The sequence below is a fragment of the Vicia villosa genome, linkage group LG6 (assembly GCF_029867415.1).
Source record: "Vicia villosa cultivar HV-30 ecotype Madison, WI linkage group LG6, Vvil1.0, whole genome shotgun sequence".
NCBI classification, from domain to species: Eukaryota; Viridiplantae; Streptophyta; class Magnoliopsida; order Fabales; family Fabaceae; genus Vicia; species Vicia villosa.
Genome location: NC_081185.1, coordinates 22,809,801 through 22,836,201, shown reverse-complemented (window position 1 = coordinate 22,836,201; position 26,401 = coordinate 22,809,801). Strand labels below are relative to the sequence as shown.

Sequence of the window (26,401 nt, the reverse complement as noted above, 5' to 3'; positions counted from 1 at the left end):
TCATGTTAGGTTACCCCCCAAATCACAAGAAAAAAAATAGTTAATCACTATTAGAAAATGCACGAGTCACAACATGTTTCTTCCAAACAAAATGTGACAACTTGAGATAGACAATTATCAACAATATTTTATAAACAAAAAAATATATGCAAACCACATATTAATTAAAACAAGTCAATTCAAACCATGCATGATATATTAATAATAGAGACTCAATCAAATAAAGTGTAACATATTATATATTTTTATATACCAAATTATATACTTTACTATTAACTAGACCTTGCACATGATGTATAGATTAGAATGTTTATTTGGACCCCACTTGATTTAATGTTGAGATAGAACACCGAACATTATTTGTAAGTTTCTCTATGTTTCTTTACATTTGTTCTCATTAATTTCATGTAAGTTCTTTATATTATATAAACTATCACAATTTCATTCATTAACCTTATCTTTTAAAGTTGGGCAATCAAAGCTCAAGTTTTTTTCTTCTTCAATATCAAAAGATGAAGGTAAGAACAATTTTAAGAAATTCATTATTTTCTTTTGAGATGGTTTATGCATTAATTAGTTTTTTTTTTATGTAGTTACTTGGTTGGATGCATAGGAAATTTCGACAGAATAGTAGTGCAGAACCATTCAAAGATTTGGTCATTGGTAAGTCACATGCTAGTAACCTATATGCATTGAATACTTGAGACATGTCTAGATAAACAACTTTATTTAAGTGCTTATTTTATAAGTGATTATAAATAAGATATTTTTATGTTATAACAAACAATTTTTCTATAAACAATATAAAGTTGTTTTAGAAACTGTCCCGTTAAATCAAATTAATTAGTAGTTATGCAGAAATATTCAACTGCAACGATACGATACGAGTTTGAACATGCGACATTTTATATTTAATTATGAGATGAAAAGTTTGGAAGCATAGCATGTAAGCAAGGATAAACTAAAATATGGTCATGCATGCAAATCAACATAATGTAGCTCAAAATAGTGTAGTTAGTTACCTATCAACAATCAATGGATAAAGTTGTTAACTAAATTTCAAGTATATTGATAAAAATAAATTAACATAAAAATACACCTTTTGAAATATCTTTTGTATATCAATCAAAAAGAGATGCAATACAAAACTTTCATATTTTTAAAGGCTACAACTTTTAACTTCAATAAAATCCCTTTGGTTTCTCTTAAATAGTTATGAGTGGTTTTATAGACTTTAAAAAAATATTATGTTTGAGTGTTCCATATCATAATTGATTTTATCTTTAAATATTTAATTTAAAACTAAAATTTTTAATTTATATTTTTAAGAGTCATGCTAACAAGTGCCTCCGAAACACTGGTTAAGCATTATACATAAAGAAAATATTATAAATTCATTGAATTAATAATACACACAATATTCTTTAGAAAAGTTAATATATTTTAGATAAAAACATATTTTTTTACTTTATTAAACAAAATTCAACTTACCTTTTTAATCTCTTAACCAGTGTCTCGGGAGCACTAGTTAGTATTACCCTATTTTTAAATATAATTTTTATATTTAAATTTACCATTTAATTTCCCTTAACATAAATGATTCATAATATAATTCTATCTTAAATTCATCTTTAACCTACAAAATATTGACACTGACTACCGACGATCTTCTTTAAGTTTTTAGAAGTTTCGCATAAATTAGATACGATTTAATCGTAATAAAACATGTAGATGTTTCATGTTTTATTCATGTATGATTTAACCATGATGATTTTATTATGAAATTTTATTTAACCATAGTTTAATCGTGAAAATTTTGAAATTTTTTTTGTAATCCATGTTAAACAGCCTCAAACTCGACTTTTCGTAATCTACTTTGCACATTTCAAAGATGGTTATTTCTTTGGCATCGGTGTTTAACTTTTTAAACTAAAATCAAATTTTATTACACCATAACCAAGTTCTCTTTTACCTTAACCTCATGCAACATTTGTTTATGTTAGGAAATTCATGCAACTGCCTCTCAAGTCAACAATCCCTAGATGAAGAACACAACTATCATCAAAAACCGAATTTCGGAATCAAATTCACCAAAAAACCACAAACCAACACCTTCAGAAAATCATTCGCGGGTCTAGAATCAACCCGGGAAGAAGAATTCGGAAGAGAATCCCAAGACGACACAATGTTCGATCTCTTCCCCGGCTTCCTCGCCATCGGAACCCTAGGATCCGACACACCAACATTTCCAAACACCTCGGTCCAAACCATAACCGAAAACGAAGATGAAGTAACAGAAAACGATCTCAAACTCATCAACGACGAGCTCGAGAAAGTCCTTGTCGCTGAAACAAAAGATGATGTTATAAGTTACGATTCATCGAGCCGAAACAGCCACGTCAGCACCGGGAGAAGTAGCCATGTAAGCATAATAACAATAAGTGGAAAACCAATAGAAGGAACCGCAACCGCAACCGCAACAGCAACAACGTTAACGGAATCATATTCAAATGCTGTTTGTCCTTTACAAGGCTATTTGTTTGGAACAACGGTTGAGTATTCTGAAACAGCTGCTGCTAGTGTTGGTGGTGGGAAGAAAGAACATAGGACTTCGCTTGGTGAGTTGTTTCAGAGAAGTAAATTGGCTGAAGAGAATGGTTTTGGGAAAGATGAGAAGAGAGATGCTGAGAAATATTCTGCAATGAATTTGATGAAAGAGAAAGTGAAGAAAAGAATGTTTCATTCTTGTTCTAAGAATTCTTCTTCTGTCAATGGTGGAAACGTTGATTCTTCTTCAGCTGAAACAAAACTCAATAAGGTAAATTTGCATTAAAATTACGGTCACGTTACTTGAAGAAACATGACCGAAATTATTTGATGTAATTTCTAATATAGTCGTAATTTTAAATCACACTGCAATTGCAGTTCAATATGGTATATGGATACAGAGACTAATATTAGGATTGCAGAGTCTAATGTGGTTATAGAGACTAGTGCATCAGTAATATTAGGGTTGCGGAGTGTGATTTAAAATTATGAGTATAATATAAAGACTAAAGATTTGGTTTTTGTTATGTAGATACTCCATATGTTCAGGAAGAAAGTTCATCCAGAAAATTCAACAACTGGACACAAATCTGGTAAGCATAAAAAGAATGAGAACAAGAAGAAAATGATGAATGATGGAGGTTACAACAAAGGTTATCTTGTTCATCCAGATGAAGATTCATCTTCTTACAGGGAGCATTGGATCAAAACAGATGCAGATTGTAAGTGTATACATAATATCTTTTAAAATATTACTCAAAAAAAAACATAATGTGCACAAAATATTAAAATATAACAATTAAATTAAATATTTCAACTTATAATAAGAATACAATGAACAGAAATGAATAAATAAACGACTTTATGCAATGTTAGGAAGATAAAAAATTATAGAAAAAATCTCTTATGAAATAAATGACAAAAAAATTGTAATAAAAAATTAAAAAAACCAAAAATATATTTCATTCTTTTAAAGTAGTCTATTAAATTTTATTTTGGTCTTAATTTCAACTTATAATAAAAACACAATCAGCAGAAATGGATAAATAAATGAGGTTATGCAATGTCAGGAAGATAAAAAAAATATTAAAAAAAATCTCTTATAAAATAAATGATTAAAACAATTTATAGTAAAAGTTAAAAAAAATTAAAAATATATTCCAGTCTTTTAAAATATCTATTTTTTTATTATGAATAATACTGAAGAAATGGGTTCCTAGCAATTATTATATTTCATACTTTTACCTCAAAATCAATATGTAATAAAAACTATATCAAACTATCTCGATAATTCAGTTCAGTTGATAATTGTATACAAACATTTTAGAAGTATAAACTAAAATATATAACATTACTTAATCACAACCGTCTATACCAATTTAATATCTAAATGATGTTGATTCTATAAAAGAAAAATTTTATTGATGTATTTTCTATCAAAATACACTACCAAAATACATTTCTAACAAACTCCAAATTTTATGATAGATTGAAAAAAAATCTTGAAGAATATCTCATCTTTTAAGAGGTAGCCAATAGATATGTTTGGTCAATAAATAGTTAGTTACATAGCAAAGTAATATTTCTTCTTTAAAACCCTACTATGAGGCTGGAGCCCATATAGGTTCCATCTAGACTACTACTTTTAGCAAACCTATCATATAATTATTTGTTTCTTATCACTTGGTTTTTTCTATGCATGCAGATTTAGTTCTAGAGCTTTGAAAAGAAATGAAGATATTGAACTGTTTCAAGCTGTTATCTTCTATTAGTAATGTGTAATGTGGTGTTTGTATTTATATATTGTTATCTTATAATTCATCACTACTGTTTGTGACAAATACCAAACTTTTATGTTATAATGTGAAGCAGTTTGGGTTGATAAATGAAATAATAATTGAGGTAGTCATTTCCTATGTCTTACCTCATTGTGTGTATCTATGAAATGGATGGTTTATCTATAATTAATTATAGTAATGGATTAGATATTGAGTTGACAGTGTAAATTATACTCCCTCCGTTCTTTTTTAAGTGTCGTTTTAGAAGAATTTTTTTGTTCCTATTTAAGTGTCGTTTTATAATATAATGTTATAATTTGTCATTTATACCCTTGCTTTCTCAATAACTCCACCTCAAATTTTTCAATTAGTTATTGGAAAAAGAGAGTGAATGATTGAATTTATTTGGAAAGAGAAAAATGAATAAGGGTATAATAGAAAAAGTAACTCTAATAATCCACTATCTTGGTTGGAGAGCTTTTTGCTAAAACGACACTTAAAAAGGAACGGAGGGAGTATAATATATTGATTTTGAGGAGTTCATGTAGCCATGTAGTTTATCTATAATTAATTATAGTAATGGATTAGATATTGTGTTGACAATGTAAATTATATAAGGAAAAAATTAAGATGTATTTTAAGGGCACAAGTTAATAAGGGTGTGTTTAGATTGACGGTTGACATAATTGATTCTGAAATGATTGAATTTGGTATAATTGATTTTAACATAATTGAATTTAGAAGAATTGATTTATGTTTGGATACAATGATATAGAATTGATTGTTATCCATTAATATTTTTTGAATAGTTTTAATAAAATTGATTTTGAATTGTATAATTATCAAAATAATAATAAATTCTAATATAAATTATAAAAAGAAAAGTAATTAATGAAAATTAAAGAGGGTAAAGAAGTAAAATTTAAAAGAGTTGTAATAAATAATATATGATAAATGTAGAATTGATTCTACTAAACTCAAAAGTTAGGAATTGTAACTTCTCCTAAAATTGCTTTTGGAAGAGGAGAATTGATATTGAAAATGTATAAAAAAAAACAATTTTTAAGTTGGGGTGGACTAGAAGTGCTTTTGGGGTTTGTAGAAGTCACTAAATTATTTATAGAAATTTTTTCTTGGAGTACATGCATTCAATGTGTCAGAACTTTAAATATGATTTTACTTCAGGAAACTTTTTCTAATTATACATATGCCCTCATGTCCAGTGTTTTAAAAATCGGACCGGTTGAACCGGGAACCGGCCAGGTAATCGGTCTGGTTCGATTGTTGGATCGAATATGTCATTGAACCGGTGTGAACCGGTCGAAACCGGTGTAAACCGACAAAACCGAAAAAACCAGCGGTTTTCCAGAACCGGTGGTTTAAATGCATTTTTAATTTTTTTTATTTTAAAAACTTAAAACAACATTATTTTAATCATTTTAATAAAAAAATAAAATAAAAAAATAAAAAAAATAAAAATAAAAATAAAAAATGTTTCGGATGCGGTTAATTTTGTTGTAGATGATTTTGATATTGAAGAAGGAGATACCAACATTGAAATAATTTTTTCTTTGAAATTAAATTTAGTAAACAATGAACTTACTTTATTATAATTTATTTAATTAGATTATTTTGCGATTAAATTTTGTTTACAAATATATACTTTGTAATTTTGTACTGTTTTATTATGTGTGATACCTATGTTTAAAATTTGAATTTAAATTATGAACTTGTAAATTTATTTTGGATATGATATTTTTAAAAAATTTAAGTGTCAGTTGTGTATTATAGAGACTGAATCATCATGTTCGACATGTTTTATACTTATATAGTTTTGTTATAACGACCGGTCTATTCAACCGAATTATCTAGTTTAATCTGGTTTAGTCATGCGGTTCGACCAGTGACCCAGTGGTTCGACCAATAAACCAGTGATCCAGTACCCTCACCGGTTTGATGTTCGGTCCGGTTTTTAAAACATTGCTCATGTCACCTGTTAACATGGCCCATTATATACTATAATTGATTTTGAGGAGTATATATATCATGAGGGGTATTTTTATCCACGTTTTAGTATTAAGCAAGTATGTGTTTAAGGGAAATTAAGGTAGAAAAATGATTAAAGTAGTTAACTAAAGGTGTGTTTCAATAATCAACTCAACTATAGGTGGTTTTAGTTGTTTGGTTTTAGTTGTTTGATTTGATATCGATGACTGAAATAATGTATAGTTGATTTTGTAAGTGTGTAAACAAAACTATGTGCTTTTTAATTATTATCAATGTGCTAACCAAGTGATTTTGACAAACAATTATTTAGTTTTGAATAATTATTTACAAGATTAAATTAAGAAAATTTAAAGTATTTTGTGCATACTTTTTAAAGAAAAAGTGTTCGAATATTGTTATAAATTTAAAATCTACTATTAAGAAAGTGACAAGAAAATGATTGAAAATCAAAGAAAATCAAAAACTTCGACTATGTCGAAGTCTATTATAAAATAAATTGAAAATTAAACAATAAAAGCCAGAACAAAGTAGATAAAAGTAAATGAAATGCTTTGATTAAATGTAAAAAAAAGTTGGTGTGCAGAATAATACATATTCCTCACAAACTCGTTTCTCGTTTTGACTCGGGTATTTTGAATTATATAGAGATTTTACAATGATATTGTCACCCGATTCCTATTGCTAGAACCACTATATATACTAGTATATAAAAATAACGTCCTACAACGGCATGTCTTCAGAATTCAACACTTAGCCCTTTGCATGGTCTCCAATCTTCTAACTTGCTTTCACATGTCTTCGACATCTGGATAAGATTTAAAAACAGTTTCTCAATGTGATCCTTTTATCTTGTCTCAAATGTCACGATGGTGTCTCGGCGCGAAAAATACCAGAGAGTATCGCACGCTCGAAATACAACAGAGTCGCCACCGAACTTTATTTATTCCAAGAGAAAAGAGAAAATATCGATAAAACTCGCGAAAGAAAAGAAAAATGGTCGTCGCAACCAAAGTTAAAAGAATCAATTATTTAAACATATGAATAATAAATAAAATCACAACTTCTGCATATCATATGCATACCTCTCCTTTCCATAATATGAATGTCACATGATCGGCATATCAAGTGAGAACATAACAGTCACTGAGCCCTCTAGGAAACCTTTCATTTGTGTGTATAGGAGACTCTGTCGAAGCCAGAGTAGTGACCTCTATCTCAACTATAGGAGTAACTTCCATATCATCCGTAGCAGGCACCTTAGTAGTCGTATGCGGAGTAACCTCTATAGTAGTCGGAACCTCTGTCTTAGAAGGATATGGCACCTTTGCCATGTCAGAAGGATGTGACACCTCTATCTACGCCACCATCTGCATGTCATCCTCAACTGCTACATGGACATCCTCAACATCAGGCTCATCATCATAATCGTTGGTCCATCCAAAAGCATGTCTAGATCCTGTATATTTGGTACTACGGAATGAACGAAACGGTTATGCCATCTGCCTCCTGTGAGAATCGATCGACATTACTTTCCCCGCCCGGATTTGCGAGTCTTCTATGTCATCCCCCCTCGCACGAGCCCTCGTTGTAGCAGTTTCAGCTTTATCACGATGTCGAGAAGTAATCCTGTCATCTAATCCTCAGGTCGTCACTGAAAAAATAAAAAAAAATATTTAACTTGCCGAATTTTTTGAACAATCTAGTAAAAACCTTGCTATTTTTAGATTTTTTTGAAAAAATATGACAAAAATACATACATTTTCCGAATTTTTTGAAAAATCCGATAGAAACATATATTGGAAAAATCCTTTAAATTGCATGTATTTCTACCGGTTATTTCAAAATATCTCGTATAATATATGCATTTTTATCGGTTTTTTTAAAATATTTGAAAAATATATATGCCTTTTTACCGACTTTTTCAAAAATCTCGATAAAAATACATATAAAAGATGTGTTTTTATTGGAGATTTTCAAAAAAAATCGGTAAAACTACATGATTTTTAATTAAAAATTCGATACAAACTAAAAAAATTGATAAAAACTAATACTTACTAATCATAAATCCGTTAGCCTGTTTGAAAATTCTGGAATCACAAGAAATTTTAAAAATTTCAAAATGTTTCAACGATTTTATGAAATAAATTTTAATATATTTTATAAGATTAATATGATAAATACATAATGTCTGTGGGAGTGTCACATTTTGATGTGAGGGTGGCATAATAAATTCTCTTCAATATACTACTTTAATACGGACCTATTAGGGTGGGTAATGCTTGCCCAGCCCTAAATTATTGACGTTGCTAATTTAGGAAGACCTTACAAACAAAACTATATGAATCTTATTGAGACTTTTATAAGCAAAGATATCAGCCATAGGTAAAAAAGCGTTTATCCTTTATTTTTCAAGATGATAAGAGAAAAGGTTTCACGCGGGGGAGCCATATGAAGCACATGTGGATAATTAGATTTGTTCTCGCTTTTTGTAATCGGTTCGAGTACCCCTAGTACTCGGTTTTTAGTGAATCTTACTTATAAAAAAAAGTTGCTAACATATTTTATTGAGTTTAATGGATAAAATAATTTTACACTATCATGCAAAATAGACGGTCGTCTTGATAATATAAAACTATTTTAAATTATCCATGCATATTCCTTTTTTCTTATTTTATCATGCAAGAAAAATATTTTGACAAAACATTTTTAATTCATTTTAACTAACAATTATTTTATTCGTTGCTTCTTCGAATTTTTGACACATATCATAATAGTTAATAAATCGTGTTATTTTTAATATAACACTAGATTTTTTATTTATAATAATATTTTTTTATTATTACTATTATTATTATTATATTTTATTTATTTATTATAATTTATAATTAAAACAATATTGATAAAACAATTTATTAATATCATATAAAACTTTTAAAAAAAATTATGTAATCATAAAAAATCTTTAATGTAATTAAATGAAAATAATATTTTTAATAAATACAACAATTAAAATATAACAGACTGATTAGAATTAAAAATACTAATGTTACAATACACTACACCATAATAAATAGGTTTCATTGTATTTAAAAATATCTCTAATTACCCTTTTTTTTCAAAATATCTTCAATTACTATAAAAATTTAAATTGATAATGAAAAATTCCATATTATAACCTATTTTATTTTTATTTTTTTGACTTTTTTATTACTGGTTCAGTTCGCGGGTCAATTTTAACAACAAATAATTTCAAAATGTTTTCAATCATAGCTGTTCTAGTATTATTCAATAAAAATGAATTAAAATCCCAAAAACAAGGAAATGAAAACGACAATATAGATTTGAGAGTCGTGATTGACTAGAGATATGGGATGAGTTGTCGGAATCTACTGGAATCTAGAAATTGCACATGAACAAAGAATAATTAATGGCAAGCACTTTCCTAATAAAATAAGCATACTTAGGTTGTCAACTTTGCTGTTTTTGGACCACCATTAAAGCATATGCCCTTAGTATATTTTCTATTCTCATTCAACAACCACCTAGTTAGTGGCCAATATCATTTTTTTATTTTGTTTGATACTAATATCAAAATCAATATATAAATTGTTTATTGTTTTTAATTTATCAAAGTATAAGAAATTGTTTTTCTATTGTCATTTAACAACCACCTAGTTAGTGGTCAATATCAATTTCTCTTCACCAACAACTTATACTCATTTAATTCAACTAACACATGTTAATTGAATTATCCCACTCACTCAAATTAATATCTTAATTTAAAATATAAACATAGTTAGGCTATGTTCGGATAGAGTGGAATGAACGGAGTGGAATGAAGTGGAGCGGAATGAAGCGGAGCGGAATAGAATAAATATGTTGTTCCATTGTTTGAGTATTTTATGACCAAATAGAGAGATTTTGTCATTTCGCCTAAATCAGAGAGTATTAAAAATGATGGAAAGCGATGGAATGGAATGAAATGCATTCCACCAGGTTCCGCTCCATTTCATCCATTTTTAATCAATCCAAACAATGGAACATAAATTTATATCATTCTGCTCCATTCCATTCCACTCCATTCCATTAATCCAAACACACATTTAGTCTTCTTTTATAAATGACATCTCACCTATTAAACGTATTTGGTCCCCACTAAAAGTAATTGGTCGTTATATATTAATTCTTGTGAAACCTAAAATATCATCAATTTTAACTTTGATGGTGATATGTTAATCAATTAGAAGAGGGTCAATCGATTGCAAAATTAATAAAGACAACACATTAATAACTTGTAACTACTCTATATTCAAACTGTTCTATTTGGGCTTGCAAATCGACTATATTTGAGTTGTCTAATCGATTAGAGTATTTTGTCAATCGATTAGATCATCAATTCGGCCCATGTATTATTTCATTTCTTGGTTTTTCCTACTATTATATAAGGATAACACTCTCGCTTCAAACCACACCACTTTGCAACGTTTTCATATTTCTTTGGAATTTATCTCTCTCCCTCTCTAGAAAATATTTTCTTTCACTTCATATTGTCTTAGTGCTAGTTTTACTTGCGAGGAAGTAATTTTGTAAATGGTCGTACTGGTCGTTTATATTCTTAAGCGTGCGATACTCTTAAGAGATAAAGTTTAGTTTTTGAAATAAACCTATTATAAAATCTATGTTCTTAGTTTATTGAGCTTTGTCGGAAAAAGCTTTGTTTTAGTTATTGAGATCAACCATAGATCTCTAAACGGTTCGTAAGCTTAGACTAGGTTAAAAGATCTCATTGGTTGGGGATAAGCTTATTAAAATCTCAAGATTAGATTGCATTAAGGTTTATGGGCATAACCTCCAAAAGCTCAAAGTTTATAGTCAAACTCTCAAGAAGATATCTTGAGGACAAGACTAGACTAACGCTCGACCAAACTAGTATAAATCTCTGGTGTGATCTTTCTGATCCTATTCTTTTATTTTTTCAATTTACTTTCAGTATTTTATTTCCGATGTGATTACTCACCTGAAAAATACTAATATGATCTTAATCGGGAAAGGTTTAAAATTAATCATGAATTTTGAATATCACAATCCAACCCCCTTCTCTTGTGCTTGAAGTCACTTGTCCAACAATATATACCCCTGTCTAACTATTATCATCTACTCTGCATTGTGATACTGAAAATTCATCGATATTTAATATGAATAATTGGGTTAAATTATCAACATTTTTGCTTTTTAATATCTTTTTAAAATTTATGTAAAATAATCAAATATGATAAAATTTTACTTAATTAGAGTTTTAATATTTTAATTTACTTATACAAGACACTAGTATATGTGTTTCATATTCAAATAATTTTGAGTTCTCTCAGTTTTTTTTCTTTTAAAATTGTCACATTTCACAACTGTTTTTATATGATCACACGCGTCAAAATCAAAACTTTTAAGATCTCTGCGCATAAACTCAAAGCTCTCTATAAACTCTTCGAGCTTTCCCATGTCTATTAAAAATTCTTGTGAAAATGAAAAATGGGGACCTGATATGCTCTCCAATCAAAATTACTGACTATAATAAAACTCATTATAACTCGATAATATTCGATAGAAAAAATTTAATCATTCAAAAATGCAAGTCGAATGAAGGGTCATAACGTATACCTTAAAGAAGGCGAATATGGAAATACAAAACAAACAGAAGTGTGCCTTCAAGGGATATTCACGAAAAAATTGAAGCATACCCTAAAAATAAGTCGAGCTATAGAAAGACTTCGACGAAATCAGAAGAATTTACTCTAAAACTACAAAGTCAACTTAGGTTAGAGAGCTAATTTGATCATCAGCTAAGAAATTGGCTCATCCCAAGCTCATCACACAAGACAAATTAAACTAAGAATTTAACCTCGTATAATCCACGCCTCGGGTGAATTTCTCCTTAGACGTCTCACCCATTCAGTCCTCATGCTTGGGGAACTGTGTAAATCTTAGAAATTAGTGGGATATGGTTAAGGAGTTTGTTCAACTACATATGAAAGAATTCACCCAACAATGGTATCCTTAAGTACTTCGTCCCTTCAGGCCTTATGTATGGGGAACTATGTACATCTTGGTGTATCTTATCCCGATTATTAGCTAAGTGTTTCGCCCCTTTAGGCCTCACATTTTGGGGACTATAAACATCCCAGAATTTGGGCAAACTGAGTTGTAACCAAGTGAGATGTTACTCATATTTGAGATACGGCGTGACGTATATGGCCCATGGGCGGGAAAATCATATACATGCATTTATGAGCAGCTATCAATATGTCTAGACATGTCTCCCCAGCATGATAATTGCCTAATTTATATCTATTAATGTCCATTAAACTGATTAATATCATTTATGGCCCTTGTCTTGGATTAGAGGTAGGGGTGAAATATAAGAGACAAAGACACCAAGTCAGAAAAGGTAAACTATAATGATCCGACAAATAAGTCACTTACGGGGACTCTCTTGTGACTCTAACTTACCAGCATCGGTAGAGTTATCATATTATGTTGCATGAACATACATTGATTTTGTTTCTTTGAGGTTACATGCAAACTATAACAAAAAACCTCGGGATAATTTTCATAAGCCACCTCTATCCAAAAAATTGTTATAAGTTAGTTGAATCAACACAAGTTCCAATTTCTCAAGTAAAAGATTTCCAAAAAAGCAAGTTCAAATTGAATTCAAAAATGAATAAAAAAACTTTTGCCAAAGGTTCATTTGATGAAGTTGTTTTCCAAGAATAATAGATACAATACCATAAGGAGAGAGTACACTTGGAAATAAAAAAAATTGAGATCATGGACAATGATTACATATTTTACATTAAGTTTGACCAAGCTCTTGATAAAGAAAAAGACATCTTAGATGGATCTTGGATGATTTTTGATGACTATCCCGCAATCTCTATTAAACCCCTGAGTTTTCTTCACCAAATGAGAATATGGATGGAACTATCATTTGGATCCACTGTATTTTCATTGACTATACATCAGTTATATTAATTGTCAACTTTGCTAGTCTTACTAGTACGCACGTCAACAACAATCACTCATCAGTCACTATTAGCATTTATGATAATACTGCGAACGACCATATGTAATAAGTAATAAATTGCAATGATTATGTCGCAGCTAATGGCATTGATGGTAATGATCAACCTAATGATTTGCACAAGGATTAGATTATTGTCACTAGAAGACAAAATCCTAGAAACTAGAAGCCCGCCTTAAATAGCTACAAAAAAAAAAGCTCCATTAATAAAAAAAGGAATTCAAATATATAAAAAAAAAGTCAATTTTGGTCAACTTCCTCCCATAAACTAAATTAGACCAAAATGTTTCTCCCTTTCTAAAGGTCAAACTCATACCCCATTGTATAATTAACCACAAAATCCACTATAATTTCGTTGATTAAACCTCTTCAAAAGGCCAAATACAAAGGCATAATTATGAAGAATTTTATCATAATTTATATTTTTCTACACCTCAATTAGATAACAAAAATATAGAAAATATTACCTCTCTCTCTCTCTCTCTACACCCTATCAGAATTCTACACCTCTCCTTCGAGTGCAATCTCTCTAGCCGATGACATAAATGATGTGTTAAATAACAACCAACTTAAAGAGCTCTCTATCAATGAATTTCAAGACGACGATAAAGATAACACCAAAGAAGTGGCGAATGAGAGCCACATGCAAGTTATATAAGATTAGTAAAATATATTCATTTTTTATTTTTTTATTTTATTGTTTTAATGCTTATTTTGTCTGGAACTTGTAGGGGTTCTCAAGAAAGAAATTTTGGTAGAGTACTACAAAACTATTGTAGGAGGTTTTAAATGGATATGGTTGCTTTATAAGAGACTAAATATAGTGTTGTTAAAGCTAATAATGCTATTAAGAGACTCATGTTTTACAAGAATTTGAGGATTGGGGCATATGGTTTTTCATGAGGTATTTGGTTGATATGGAATAAAGACGACTTAAATATTACTCATGTTAATCAAAATCAACATTTTCTCAATGTAAATGTTAGTGATGGAAATAATCAAAAATGGTTCTTAATAGTGGCTTATGCTAGCCCTAGGGATATGGAGATAAGGGAGACTTGGCAGGCGATAAAGAGGTTAGCAGCAAAAATATTTACACCTTGGATGATGATAGATGATTTTAATGAGATAATAGGAAGTGATTAGCAAAAACGGGTACGTGTGTCAAACTGTCTAGATTGTCACATGGTGGAAGTGACCGTATTGAGTTCTACGTGATCTCGATGAGAAAGAAGATATAAGATTTTCATAAAAGCTTGACGGGTACTCTACAATGTAGATTGAAGACTCAACTTTCCAAAAGAGTTTGCTATAGTTTATCTTGAATCCAATTTGACCAACATCTAATGATTGTTATGATGCAGGGGGCTTATGGTCCTCTTAAGCATCCCTTGAGAGTTGAAGCAACTTGTCTTATTAATGAGAAATTTGGTCCTTGGATGCATGAGAAGTGGAATTATGAGGGACAGGATAGGAACTATCGTATGACTACTCTTATTAAGGAGCAAAACAAATAAATTTTTGGTAACATCTTTAAGTGTAATGAGGAAATCATAGCTAGACTGATTGAAATTCAAAATCGTTTGCATTATGTTTGTAGTAGATACCTGGTGGCTTTGGAGTGTGATCTTTAGGACAATTAGCTCAAACTCTTTATCTAGAAGAATGTCTTTGGTTTCAAAAGTCCAAAGTTAAATTAATTACGAATGGAGATAGAAACACTAAATATTACCAATTAAAAACTATTATGTGTAGAAGGAAGAACAAAATCATGAATCTTAGAGACAAAGATAACGAGTGGGAATTTGAGCCTGGAAAGAAGAAAGAGATAACAAGGAATCATGTTTTTTAGCCTTTTCACGAAGATAAGAAGTTAGGGAGCCCATAGTTTCCTTCTTATCTTATTATAGTTATTTAGAGAAATATCAGGTAACTCTAAGAAATACGCATTCTATGGAGAAAGTCAAAAAAGCTCTGTTTGATACAAGCTCCCACAAATCCCCAAGAAAAGATGGTTATCCATCATTATTGAGAGATTATTGCTTCTTCTTTACACAATTTTGCTAGTAGGGTATGTAGTGACCCTTTTTTAATTGGATATGCAAATAACAAGCTATTTACGTTATAATTTAATTATTTATTTACATAATCCATTTGCTAAAAAAAATTGGTCCAAATTTTTATTGCATATCTACGCGAACATAAATATAATAGTGTCTTATAATGTATTATTATACTCTTTTGCCATTTATGTCTTATTGTTATGATAAAAAATTAAAAACAACAATTAAAAAAAAGAGCATCATTAAGATGGGACATCAACAAAAAAAAAACATGAATTATTTATAAGAATAAAATAAAAGATTATATTAAGTTCTTTTTAAATAATAAATTTAATTTATTAAGATTAAACATCTTGCGACTTTTATTTTTAACTCTTCTTATTCTCACCTCTCGAATGTTATAAAGTCAGAAAAAATAAAGAGATGTATTTTTTGGTTTGTGAGATTTTTTTAATAATAATTATATCAATATTGTGATGACCCGATTTTATTAGTTATTTTATTAATTAGCTTATTTGGTGTTTTTATTAATTATTTATTTTATTTAATTAATTGGTGTGATATTCGTTTAATTGGAGTTTTGTGCTAATTAGATTAATTGGACTATTAGTAATAATATGAGGTAATATGTTAATGGGCCTAGTTAGTGGAAATAGAAGGTGGGTAATATTTGAGTTTATGGGATCTGTGCTATTAATCATGATTAATGATGTTTGTATGTGAACCCATGATTAGGAACCTTTTATGTGTGTTAAATTGTGATTTGAGTGAGTTTTGGTTGACAAAAATCGGATCTGGGTTGGTGTTGAAAGTGCTGAAAACGCACAAAATTTTGCTGTTCTGGTGTCTTCCGCCGGGCGAGCACCGGACGAACGAGCGCTGGGCGAGTCAGCGGATGAGCGAGGTTTTTTGTGACCAAGCTACTGACTTGGAGCGTCGGGCGAGCCATTTTCTTCCGCCGGGAAAGTGGCATGTTTTGTCAAACTTCTAAACTTCATAACTTTTGATCCGTAACTCCGTTTTATGTGTCGTTCGAAGCATTAGAAAGCTAATGTGATTACCTACATGATATGATAGAGTTGGTTAGCATTTTATGGTTTAATTATGATGTTGTTGTGTAAATAACATGTAATTATGTATGTGTATGTTATGGATTGATGAATCGTGGCTAATATTAGTGGATGTGTTATCCTATTCAAATGTGTTTTGTTGAGAATGATTATTTGAAATATGTATGTATTGATATGGGGATTGAATAATGATAATGCAGTGCATGTTATACTAGGCTTGAATACATGTGATTGATTGATATGTGTTAAGTGATGCATTGTTTGGTATTGAAGTCATGTGGTGTAAAGTTGTGCAATGTTGGAAAAGATGTGATTATGTAGTTTAATAGGTTGAGAATCGTCTTATTTGCATAAGTCTTGTTTGTGGCACACTTACACTAGCATGAGTCTTTGAAAGAGGCAATGTCGAGTAATTTTGTGGAGATTATTTGCTTGTCCCAAACCTAACGAGTATGGGGTTTGAAAGCTTAACGAGTATGGGGCTTTGAGGTGGTTATCTAGTTCGAGAGATGGACAATCGGCTTGCCGGAAATGATAACGGAAGGAACCACATGCATATCGCATAAAGTCACACTTGAGTTGCACATGTCGGTGTAAATTGTTGTTGTGTGTGATTATGTGATATGATGGTGTGGATATGATTTTGGTTGAGATGCATATATGTGGGTGTTTTGATATGGTATACTTGATTGTATTTCATCATTGGATTATAATTTTTGATTTTGGTAATTGGATATAATTACCTAAATTGTGGAACCTTGTCGAATGAGCTAAACATGTGAATCCTGATATATTGTATATGAGTGCATGTTTTTTGGAAGAGTGATGAATTCGTGAAATGTATTCTTGTTGTGTTTTACATTTCCCATTATTATGTTTATTTATAATGATTTGAATTCTCACCCTTCTGTTTGAATGATGTTCATTGTGACATCGTGCAGGTTCCGATGACTAGTGAGCTTGTCCAAGGATTTAGCCGAGGAGCTTTTGATCTATCGTTTTAATTAGGTAGTGAGTCAAATGCTCTGATCATGTAACACTTGGGGGTTTATTTGAACTCATGTTTTGGTTATTTGGATATTGTTATATTTCCGTATATTGATATGATAATTTGAATATTTGAAGTTGTATGGCTATGTTTCCTAGTTGTTGGATTCATATGACATGTATAAGTTGACTATGTTATATGATTTGGTAGATGGATATAGTATGAGATATATTCATTGAAAATGTTTGAGATTTATTCTTCCGCGTGCGATATGCATAATTAATGAAACATGAAGTTTTCAAATTGTGTTACGAAATGATCGGATGCATGTTATATGTTTGTTTTGGATTTTCATTGCGGTGAAAACAACATGTGACACCCTTTTTATTTTATGCATGTTAATACTCTGTGTATATCTATATTATATATTAGGGGATAGACAAGGGGTGTTACAAATATCATTTGAGAAGTTTTGTAAGAATTCCACATCAACATGAAGCTAGGGTTTTATCTAGGGTTGCCATCATGATAACCTTAGGTTTTAAACTAAGTAGATACTCTTTTGGTGTTTATTCCTTGGATTGACCAACTAAAAGTTCTCACATAGTTCTATCATATTACTCTATGCAATGTGATATGTAAACTTGTTACTAAAGTAATGGTGAATTGCGTGAAGCCTTTGCTGAATAATATCATTTCTCCACATCAAACTAACTTTATCCCAATTAGGAGTATCCATCATAATCTTATTATAACTTAGCAGATAATCCATGCAATGAAAATTATGAAAAGTCAAAAGGTGTTTATGTTGATAATGATTTATTTAGAGAAATATTACAACATATTGAATTAGATGTTTATCACACAATGTCTTCAGGAATATACTTTTCTCAAAGAATTAATTAATCTGATTTATCAATGTATTTCTTCATTGTCTTTCAAAATTTTGTGGAATGGGGATAAGCTAGATAACTTTGCTCCATCTAGAGGTATTCGTCAAAGTCATTCACTCTATCTTCATCTTTTTATTACATGTATGTATTTGTTGTCACATATTATTTTTGTTCAGATTGATGCAGGTTATTTGAAGCCTATGCATGCAGGGAGGGGATGAGCTCAGGTCTCACATCTTCTCTTTGCAGATAACATGCACATTTTAAAAAGAACACTATATAACAAACTAATTACATCAAGCACTATCTTGATCAATTTGGTCAAGCCACATTCGATAAGATTAATTTTGTGGAGACTCAAATTTATTTCTCAGCTAGTGCAAATGTCCAACTTCGACAGAAGAGCGTGGAACATATAGGTTTTAGAGAAGCTTCCAACTTAGGAAAGTATCTTGGGGGAAATATTACCCATGGTAAAGGCTCTATAAAAATACTTTAGCATATTATTAAGTAGGTGCAAATGGGACTGAGTGGTTGGAAGCATAAATGCTTGAGCTTGGTTGATAGAATTACCTTGTGTAAAATAGTGTTTATGTACTACCCCTTAATTTCATATGCAGTAAACCAAAATCTCCATAATTATTTATAAAGAATTAGAAAAACTTAAAAAAGGGTTTATCTTGGGAGACATATAGATGATCCAGAAGATTCATATGAGAAGTTGAGATGTTTATTGTATGCCTAAGGACCTTGGTGTCTTAAGCATATAATAAACTTAGTTAACGAATGCCGCTTTTCTATTTAAATTTATTTGAAATTTATTGGCTCCTAGTGATTTATTGTGTTAGGTGCTCATTAATAAGTATGGTAAAAGTTAAAACCTGGTAGATAATAAATATTATTTACAAGTCTAATGATTCCCCATTGTGGAAATCATTAGCAAAGATATGTGATAAGTTCTAAAAGAATATTAAATGTTAGCTTGGGGTCGGGGACAACACGAGGGTTAATTTTTTGCTTAACCACTGGATTCTAACAAAATAACCATTTTTCTTCCATTTGGCCTTAGAGAATATGATTTTGAACACTACCCCGACTATTAGGATATTGTTAATAGAGAATGGAATTGAAACCTAAAATTAATACTTCAAAGTTAGTTTATTAAAGATCTAATTAATCACATTATGGCTACTCCTCACCCGTCTTCTTGAAGACGGGGATGACAAGTTAGAGTATGGTGATAATAAAAATCATAATTTTTTAAAAAGATTTGAATATCAAGTTCATGCATTCTTAGGATGAAAAAAATCAATATGTAAATTAATTAGTCAACTATAATATTTTTTATTTATTTATCACCACCGGTTTAATCCGGTTCGGGGGTCAGTCTTTCCTATCAAATTCAACGTCAATCACCACTAAATCAACTAACAATTGATTTAGTCAACTATAAATTTACATCGATCACAACAATGAGATCTTCATTCCTTCAAATATCACTACAAATGAATTCAAAATTATGTTAGGTGATGATATATCCTATACCTATTTTTTAAACTTGTTACAATTTCTCCATAGTCTTTTTTTTCTCCAAGTCTTCTAGACCTTTTACCAAAAAAATAATAATATTATGTCAACTTCTAGATATTCAACTACTACAATTCATTAATAATTTATTTACCAAAATACTAACATGGAAATATAAATTCTTACACTATATAGAGAATATATAAAAATAATAATATTAAGACAAAATTACAATCAAAATTGGTCAATAATATTCAAACACTTTCTTTCAATGGTTTATCCACGTGGAAAATTCTTGAATATTGTATGAATTGAATAGTGTGTATGTACGAACTGAACGTCGCAAATTATACCGTTAACGTTCGGATTTATCCACGTGTCTTATTCTCCCTCTCCGTCCATCTATCCGTTAACACTCTCTCTCTCTCTCTCTCTCTCTCTCTCCTGCAATTCTTCTCCATTGAACAAACCGAAATTCTTTCTTCGTTTCAAGAAAATCTAAAAAAGGAGAAAAAAATATTCGATACATACACATTCTTTATTGTGACAATGGGAAAGATACTATGCGATTCCACCACCGCCGCTGAACCGTTTCAAGGTTCGCCGGCGGCGGCGCTTCCATGGATCGATTCCAAATCTCCGTCACCAATGGAAGCCATCGGAGCCGTAGATCTCGTCGTTCCGATGAATCTTGCCAACGAGGCCTTCACCGGCGGCGGCTGGGAGGATGTTGTTGGTTTGGAAGAGGCGCAGCGACGGCACCTCCAGCGGCTTCACGCTAAGGGCGTTCTATGGAAGCCGCCGGAGATTAACGATTCGTCGTTGTCTTCGTCGGATCTCAGATCTGTTGTTTTCCGTTTATCTTACGGCGGCGAGGTTTCCTCCGACGGGAACTGTCTTTTCACGGCGTCGCAGAAGGCGATGACGGTTGAGGATATTGATTCACGGGAACTGAGACGGCGGACGGTAGCCAGATTCTTGCAAGATTTTGGATCTGTGAGTTTTGAGGAGGGAGAAGCGATTGACGATGCGATTCGGCATATGTATTCGCCGGATCTGAGATTTGGTTGGGGTATTCATGTTGTTCAGGAGGTGAAGTTGTTGGCTAAGAAGGAGGATCGGTTTTCTCTTGATTCTGCCATCAACGAACTCGTCCATCTCGGCATGCAAAGGTATTGCGTGATTCTTTGCTGTGAATCTTGTATTTTCTTTTGAATCAAATCGATTAGCTCATAGATTCAATTTCTAGGGTTTTGAAATTGTTGAAAATTAGGTCTAGAAGTTTACATTGTATGTTAGATCTGAAATTTCACATCTACGATTTATTCTTATTCAGATTTTTTTTTCTTCAGATTCTGTGTTTCATTTCAAAGAAAAATGAGATTCTAGATAAATTCTTGACCATGTTTTGGTTTGAGAAGTATGAAAATTCTTATTGATATTTATTGTGTATTGTTTTGGCTGTTTTTTTTTAAGAGAAATGGCGGCAGAGTCTATTTACAAGGAGAGATGCATTCCAGTGAATGACGGTCCAACATGGGCCAAATACATGTTGATATCTGGTTCTCCTGAGGATGAATATGATATCATCACTTTGCAATATACTGAGGAGGGTTTATTATCTGTTGATGAGAATAGAGAGGGTCGTGCTGCAGCTTTTGGGGATGATATTGCAATTGAATGTCTTGCGACAGAGTTCAAGCGGGAGATATATGTGGTAAGAAATTAATGAACCTTCAATGGAGACTTGGAAGTTGCATTTTCATGTCTGTCCTGTATTTTTTCCATTAACATGTTGCACCAGTTGTTGTCTAATTTCAATGGAATGATTAGTTCTTTGAAATAAATATCATTTTTGCCAACTATCCTTTTATACTCCAACTTATATTTTAGCTGTTATGTGCATGAGAATAAAGGTATTTTAATCATATTCTGTGAATTACTTTGGAAAGTTGATGGGAGACCTTGGGAGCCAGCCACTAAATGAATCAGTCCATGATACTCTCTGAGTATTATTAACTGGATTGAAGCTCTGAGTCCTGACCTTCTGTTGCAAATGGCAATTCAGATATACTTGTGTAATACATTCAGTTATTTGTTTGTAGAACACTAATCAAGTATAGTACTGTGTGTTGGAATGACGACCATTTGTGGCTGGCTTGTTGAATCTCATACTTCTCCAATGGGTTTATCATAACATGAAATAGTTGTTTTTGACATTTTGTAATGGGGAATTCTTTTGAGATGATTGAAGTTTCTTGTATTCCCCATTCTGGATATATGGGCATTTGCTGTGAGTTATCCTCTTATAGTTATTTATTGCTTGATGGTGAAGATTTGATGATATGATCCAGATTATTATTAAAATTCAAATTTTATCTCTTTGTGCTGTTTGACTTGGGTACATATTTGTTAGCTATTGTCTCTCAGTCTGCTTCCATCTGAAGTTATTTTATCATTTTAAGGTGCCATTTGTATTCATATTTGTCAGTAATTTGTCTCTCTGCCTGCTTCCATCTGAAATTATATTATCATTTTAAGGTGCAAGCGCATGGTTCAGATGCTATGGTTGATGAAGAAAATTGTGTGTTTTTCCTTCCGCATCGTCCAAGGAGCGAAATTGCAGAACTTCCCTTTTTCCTTTTCATGAAAGGAACAGGTAACAAAGAAAATAGATTTTTCTGGTCTCATACCTATTTTGCATCCTCTTTTTAAGTTTGTAATGCTTGAGTGAACTATCTAAGCAATTTTCTGCATTCAGGTTGGTGTGGTGCTGGAGCTGACCATTATGAGCCCTTGATCGCTCAGCCGTCCGCCTATGTTTCCCAAGAAAAGGTTGCTGTGGTACTGTGAGTGTGAGGCTTTTTAGCCTGCAATTTTGTGGAGTAGAGACTGAGTAGAATTAGAGTTTCTCCAACCTATTTATGGCCATTTTAGAAACATTCGGCCGCAACAATCTGGTTCTCCCAAAGACTAGATTTGGTCCTGGAGTATCTCATTTTGTTGCACTTATTTTGTTACTGACATTTAGATTCAATCATCTTTGACTCTCTTGCATTTGACAAGCAGGTATTGTCTGCAATTGCGCTAGCCGCAGAATTGTAATAGTTTTCCGGCTTCTGTTTTGTTGTTCATTGAGTTGATTAGAGAGGGTTTTGTACTGTTTAGGTATTGTGTCTTCAAATTGAAGAGTTGTTCTTGTATCTCCATGGATTTCGTCACTATAATGAAGTGGCTTATTTTCTGGTCATTTAACATTGCATTTCAAAACCTGATTTTGTTCAATTTCCACCGGTAAATACTTCTTTTTAGTACTCCTTCCGGTCTAAATATAAGCAAAATAATCGTATGCGTTTTGTCTTAAATTACATGACGCGCATACACTTTTGGTTATATTTAGAGCGTAAGCTTTGTAAATGTGGTAAATGCAAGCTGATGAACATTTCTGTAATCAAGTTTCCAGAAGGTTTTTACACTGTTTCAGGAAGGAAGCTCTGAATGGCATATAGAAAGCACCAATTTCACCGGGAGACAAATTCATAGCTTGGTTGAGATCTTGTTTTGTTAAAAAGTTTTCAACATCAAGTGCAAGTTTCGTTGAGATGATTTTCAATATAGCTTCTGAATTCACTTGATCCAGTTTCATTCGATAAATTGTTTTTTGAAGCAAAATAATCACGTGGTTCTACTTCCGCGCGAATAAAAGAAGAGGGTTGTGTTAGACTGTAGTCAACCAGCCTAAAATTTTGTCGAATTTCAATGAAATGAATCAGCTAGGAACGAATTACAACCATCTGATTAACACAATAACACTCACAAAACAATTATACTAGGCGACTTCTAAATAATTATAGTTTTATAAAAATATCATTATCAATATCATACACAAATCAATAAACTCATATTGTTTTTCAAAACTAATTCATGTAACTTTTTTAGTTTGAATTAGATCTATAAAACTCCAAAACATGTGCATATCCTTGATTTTCTAACTAGGTATACATATAAAAAAAAGTCAGACTTTGTAATTATTGAACATAAGGAAGATGATAAATATAAATTACGTAAATTGTTATATGTACAATACTATACTATTCTAGATAAATTTCGTTTAAAAAAAAGAACAGAAAGGAAGAATTGACAAGAACAATAAAACATTCTCACCATGAGGAACTAATCGATGAGTTGAATGAAACTCCAGAAGCATAAACAGCTACGTTCATTAGTAACTTTACCATAATAATGGCATACATGCACCTCCCAATTACACTTTAATTCACTCAATTGATACATAATTGAGACGCAACGTAACCTTTTATAGTTACACACTTACACAATACTTAACGTGTAAGTAAAGACCGGAAAATAAGGAAGATTAGGTTTATTTATACAAAATAAGTAAATTATGTAATAGAAAATAAAACAAGTTAACTAGTAAAAGAAAAACGACTATAAACACCTGAAATTTTAAAAAAGAATTTACAACGTACAAATAGAGTCCATTTGTTACAACGTATAAAAATGTGATTTTTATATTAAATGGTAGAATTTCTAAAAAGTTTAAATTAAAAGTTATGTAATTTTTATTATTTTAAATGTATTTAAGAAAATCTCTATGTTATTGAAAATCGAAATTAATTTTAGTTTATCTTAAATAATCAAAAATAATTTCTATTAACTTCTAAAAAGCATGAAAGAGTCTCTCAAGACTGACCTTCTTCATTCTTAAAAAAAAATTTAAAAGAAGAATTGTCCGTCCTCAAGGATGAATTGGTGGATAATTCTAACTAGTATTTTGAACGGGCAAAGGAGCAAGTAGCATTCATCTGCCCTGAATTGAACTTAAGTCAGATGGACTTATTCAAAGTGGCTCGGGACAACCAACTAGCAGATGAAGAAAAGGTGTCACTCCCCAAGGCGTCAAATCCATCTTATGACGGGCTCATTTTTTGTATTTTCGTATTTTAATTGGAAACACAAAATGAGCGATAGATGAAAATACGAAAAATAGTAAATGTCTCAATTGACCAAAAATCAATTTACACGAGATGTATAAAGCAAGTCTTTTCAATTAAGAAATAAATCTAACATTACAATTTTTAGTGTTAGTCAAAAGTAATGCCGTTTTAGGATCTCAATCTAACAAAACCTAAAAATTATTCAAAATATTGCTACAAATGCGATAAACCCTAATATCATGTGATTCTAAGAAAATAAATTAAATATAAACAAGCAATCCTAAACAAAATATAAAAAAGAGAGAGAAAGAGAGATAATATATCAAATTTATAGTGGTTTGGCAATTTGTCATGGCTTATGCCAACTCCATTCTCCAATGGTTGCCCATTGAAAATTTGTTATTCTTCCACTATGATTTCAACAATACTACATCGATTATTTTAGTACAATCACAATTTGAGATAATGCCAAAAATAAATATCTTGATTTTGATTCCTCTTTGACTGTACACAACTTTTGACTCTTAATTATGCAAAACCTTTACTTGACTTTGACTTCAATCTTCCAGCTTTAAGAAACATGGGGCACCTCATTAAAAACCCATTCTCCCGCAGGGGAAAAGAGTGCCCCTACATTAAATAAACGATGTCTTTGAAAAAATTATACAATCGGCAAAAGTGATACTTTACCTTAACCAATCTAATTAATAACCTAACTAAATAAACATGACGTTACACCTAACAAAGCTAATGAACTCACAATGACCTCTTTCTATGATACTTTCATGCTCCTCAAGAACAACACGACCAACTCTTCATCGTCTAGAAGTTCCCTATCCCCTCTCGGGGCTTTACTTATGGCATAAGGTCCACAACATTCACTTCTTACCCATCTGGCTACAGGGAACAGGTCATGAACATAATCGCCCTCTTTAGCTTCAAATTATCCAAATAACATCTCCCAGTGGTCACCTAATCACCCTGAATAACTTCGACATGCCCATTGGGAAACGATACTTTATGCACATGTATAATATAATCAAGTTTACTCCCAAAAGGTTGAAAGCAAGCTGCCTCATGATCATGTTATATGTGGAAGACGCGTCTATAACGAGATATCTTACCTTGATCATCCTCACACTTTCCTCCGTTCTAAGTATGGTCTTTAGGGTGATGTAACCCTTTACCTGTACTTTTTCGCTTGAGAATCCTACCAGTGAGCCTTGGAAAGCTTTAAAATCGTCTATATCTATGCGAAGTTTCTCGAAAGTGTCCATATAGAGAATGTATGCATAACCCCTTAATCAATTAACACACTCTTAATTTCCTAATCATCATACCTCATAGTTATGACCATGTGGTCGTAATCATGGGGATGTATACCAACAACATCCTTTTCAGAGAAGGTGATTTCAGACTCTAGGGCTTCCTTTTTCGCCAAGACCAAGGTTGGTAGGCGAGCTTTTTGCAGCCAAGACTTGACGTGCATATC

At 31.3% G+C, this 26,401-nt stretch overlaps 2 protein-coding genes and 1 long non-coding RNA gene across 3 annotated transcripts; 2 read left to right on the top strand and 1 right to left on the bottom strand.

The window, feature by feature from the left end:
• Positions 1-437: 437 nt before the first annotated feature.
• Positions 438-4,511, top strand: LOC131611332 (protein LAZY 1-like). Its single transcript, XM_058883377.1, has 5 exons — positions 438-518; positions 594-663; positions 2,004-2,818; positions 3,080-3,269; positions 4,253-4,511. Exons 1-5 carry the CDS (start codon positions 513-515, stop codon positions 4,270-4,272), a joined length of 1,101 nt encoding a protein of 366 aa, XP_058739360.1. The 5' UTR covers positions 438-512; the 3' UTR covers positions 4,273-4,511.
• Positions 4,512-20,307: 15,796 nt separating this feature from the next.
• On the top strand, positions 20,308-23,201 carry LOC131608992 (uncharacterized). Its single transcript, XM_058880607.1, has 4 exons — positions 20,308-21,123; positions 21,428-21,668; positions 22,493-22,610; positions 22,713-23,201. Exons 1-4 carry the CDS (start codon positions 20,501-20,503, stop codon positions 22,802-22,804), a joined length of 1,074 nt encoding a protein of 357 aa, XP_058736590.1. The 5' UTR covers positions 20,308-20,500; the 3' UTR covers positions 22,805-23,201.
• Positions 23,073-24,227, bottom strand: LOC131608993 (uncharacterized). Its single transcript, XR_009285915.1, has 2 exons — positions 24,116-24,227; positions 23,073-23,689 (listed from the first exon to the last, which is right to left on the bottom strand). It is a non-coding gene; the product is annotated as an uncharacterized LOC131608993 (long non-coding RNA).
• Positions 24,228-26,401: the final 2,174 nt, after the last annotated feature.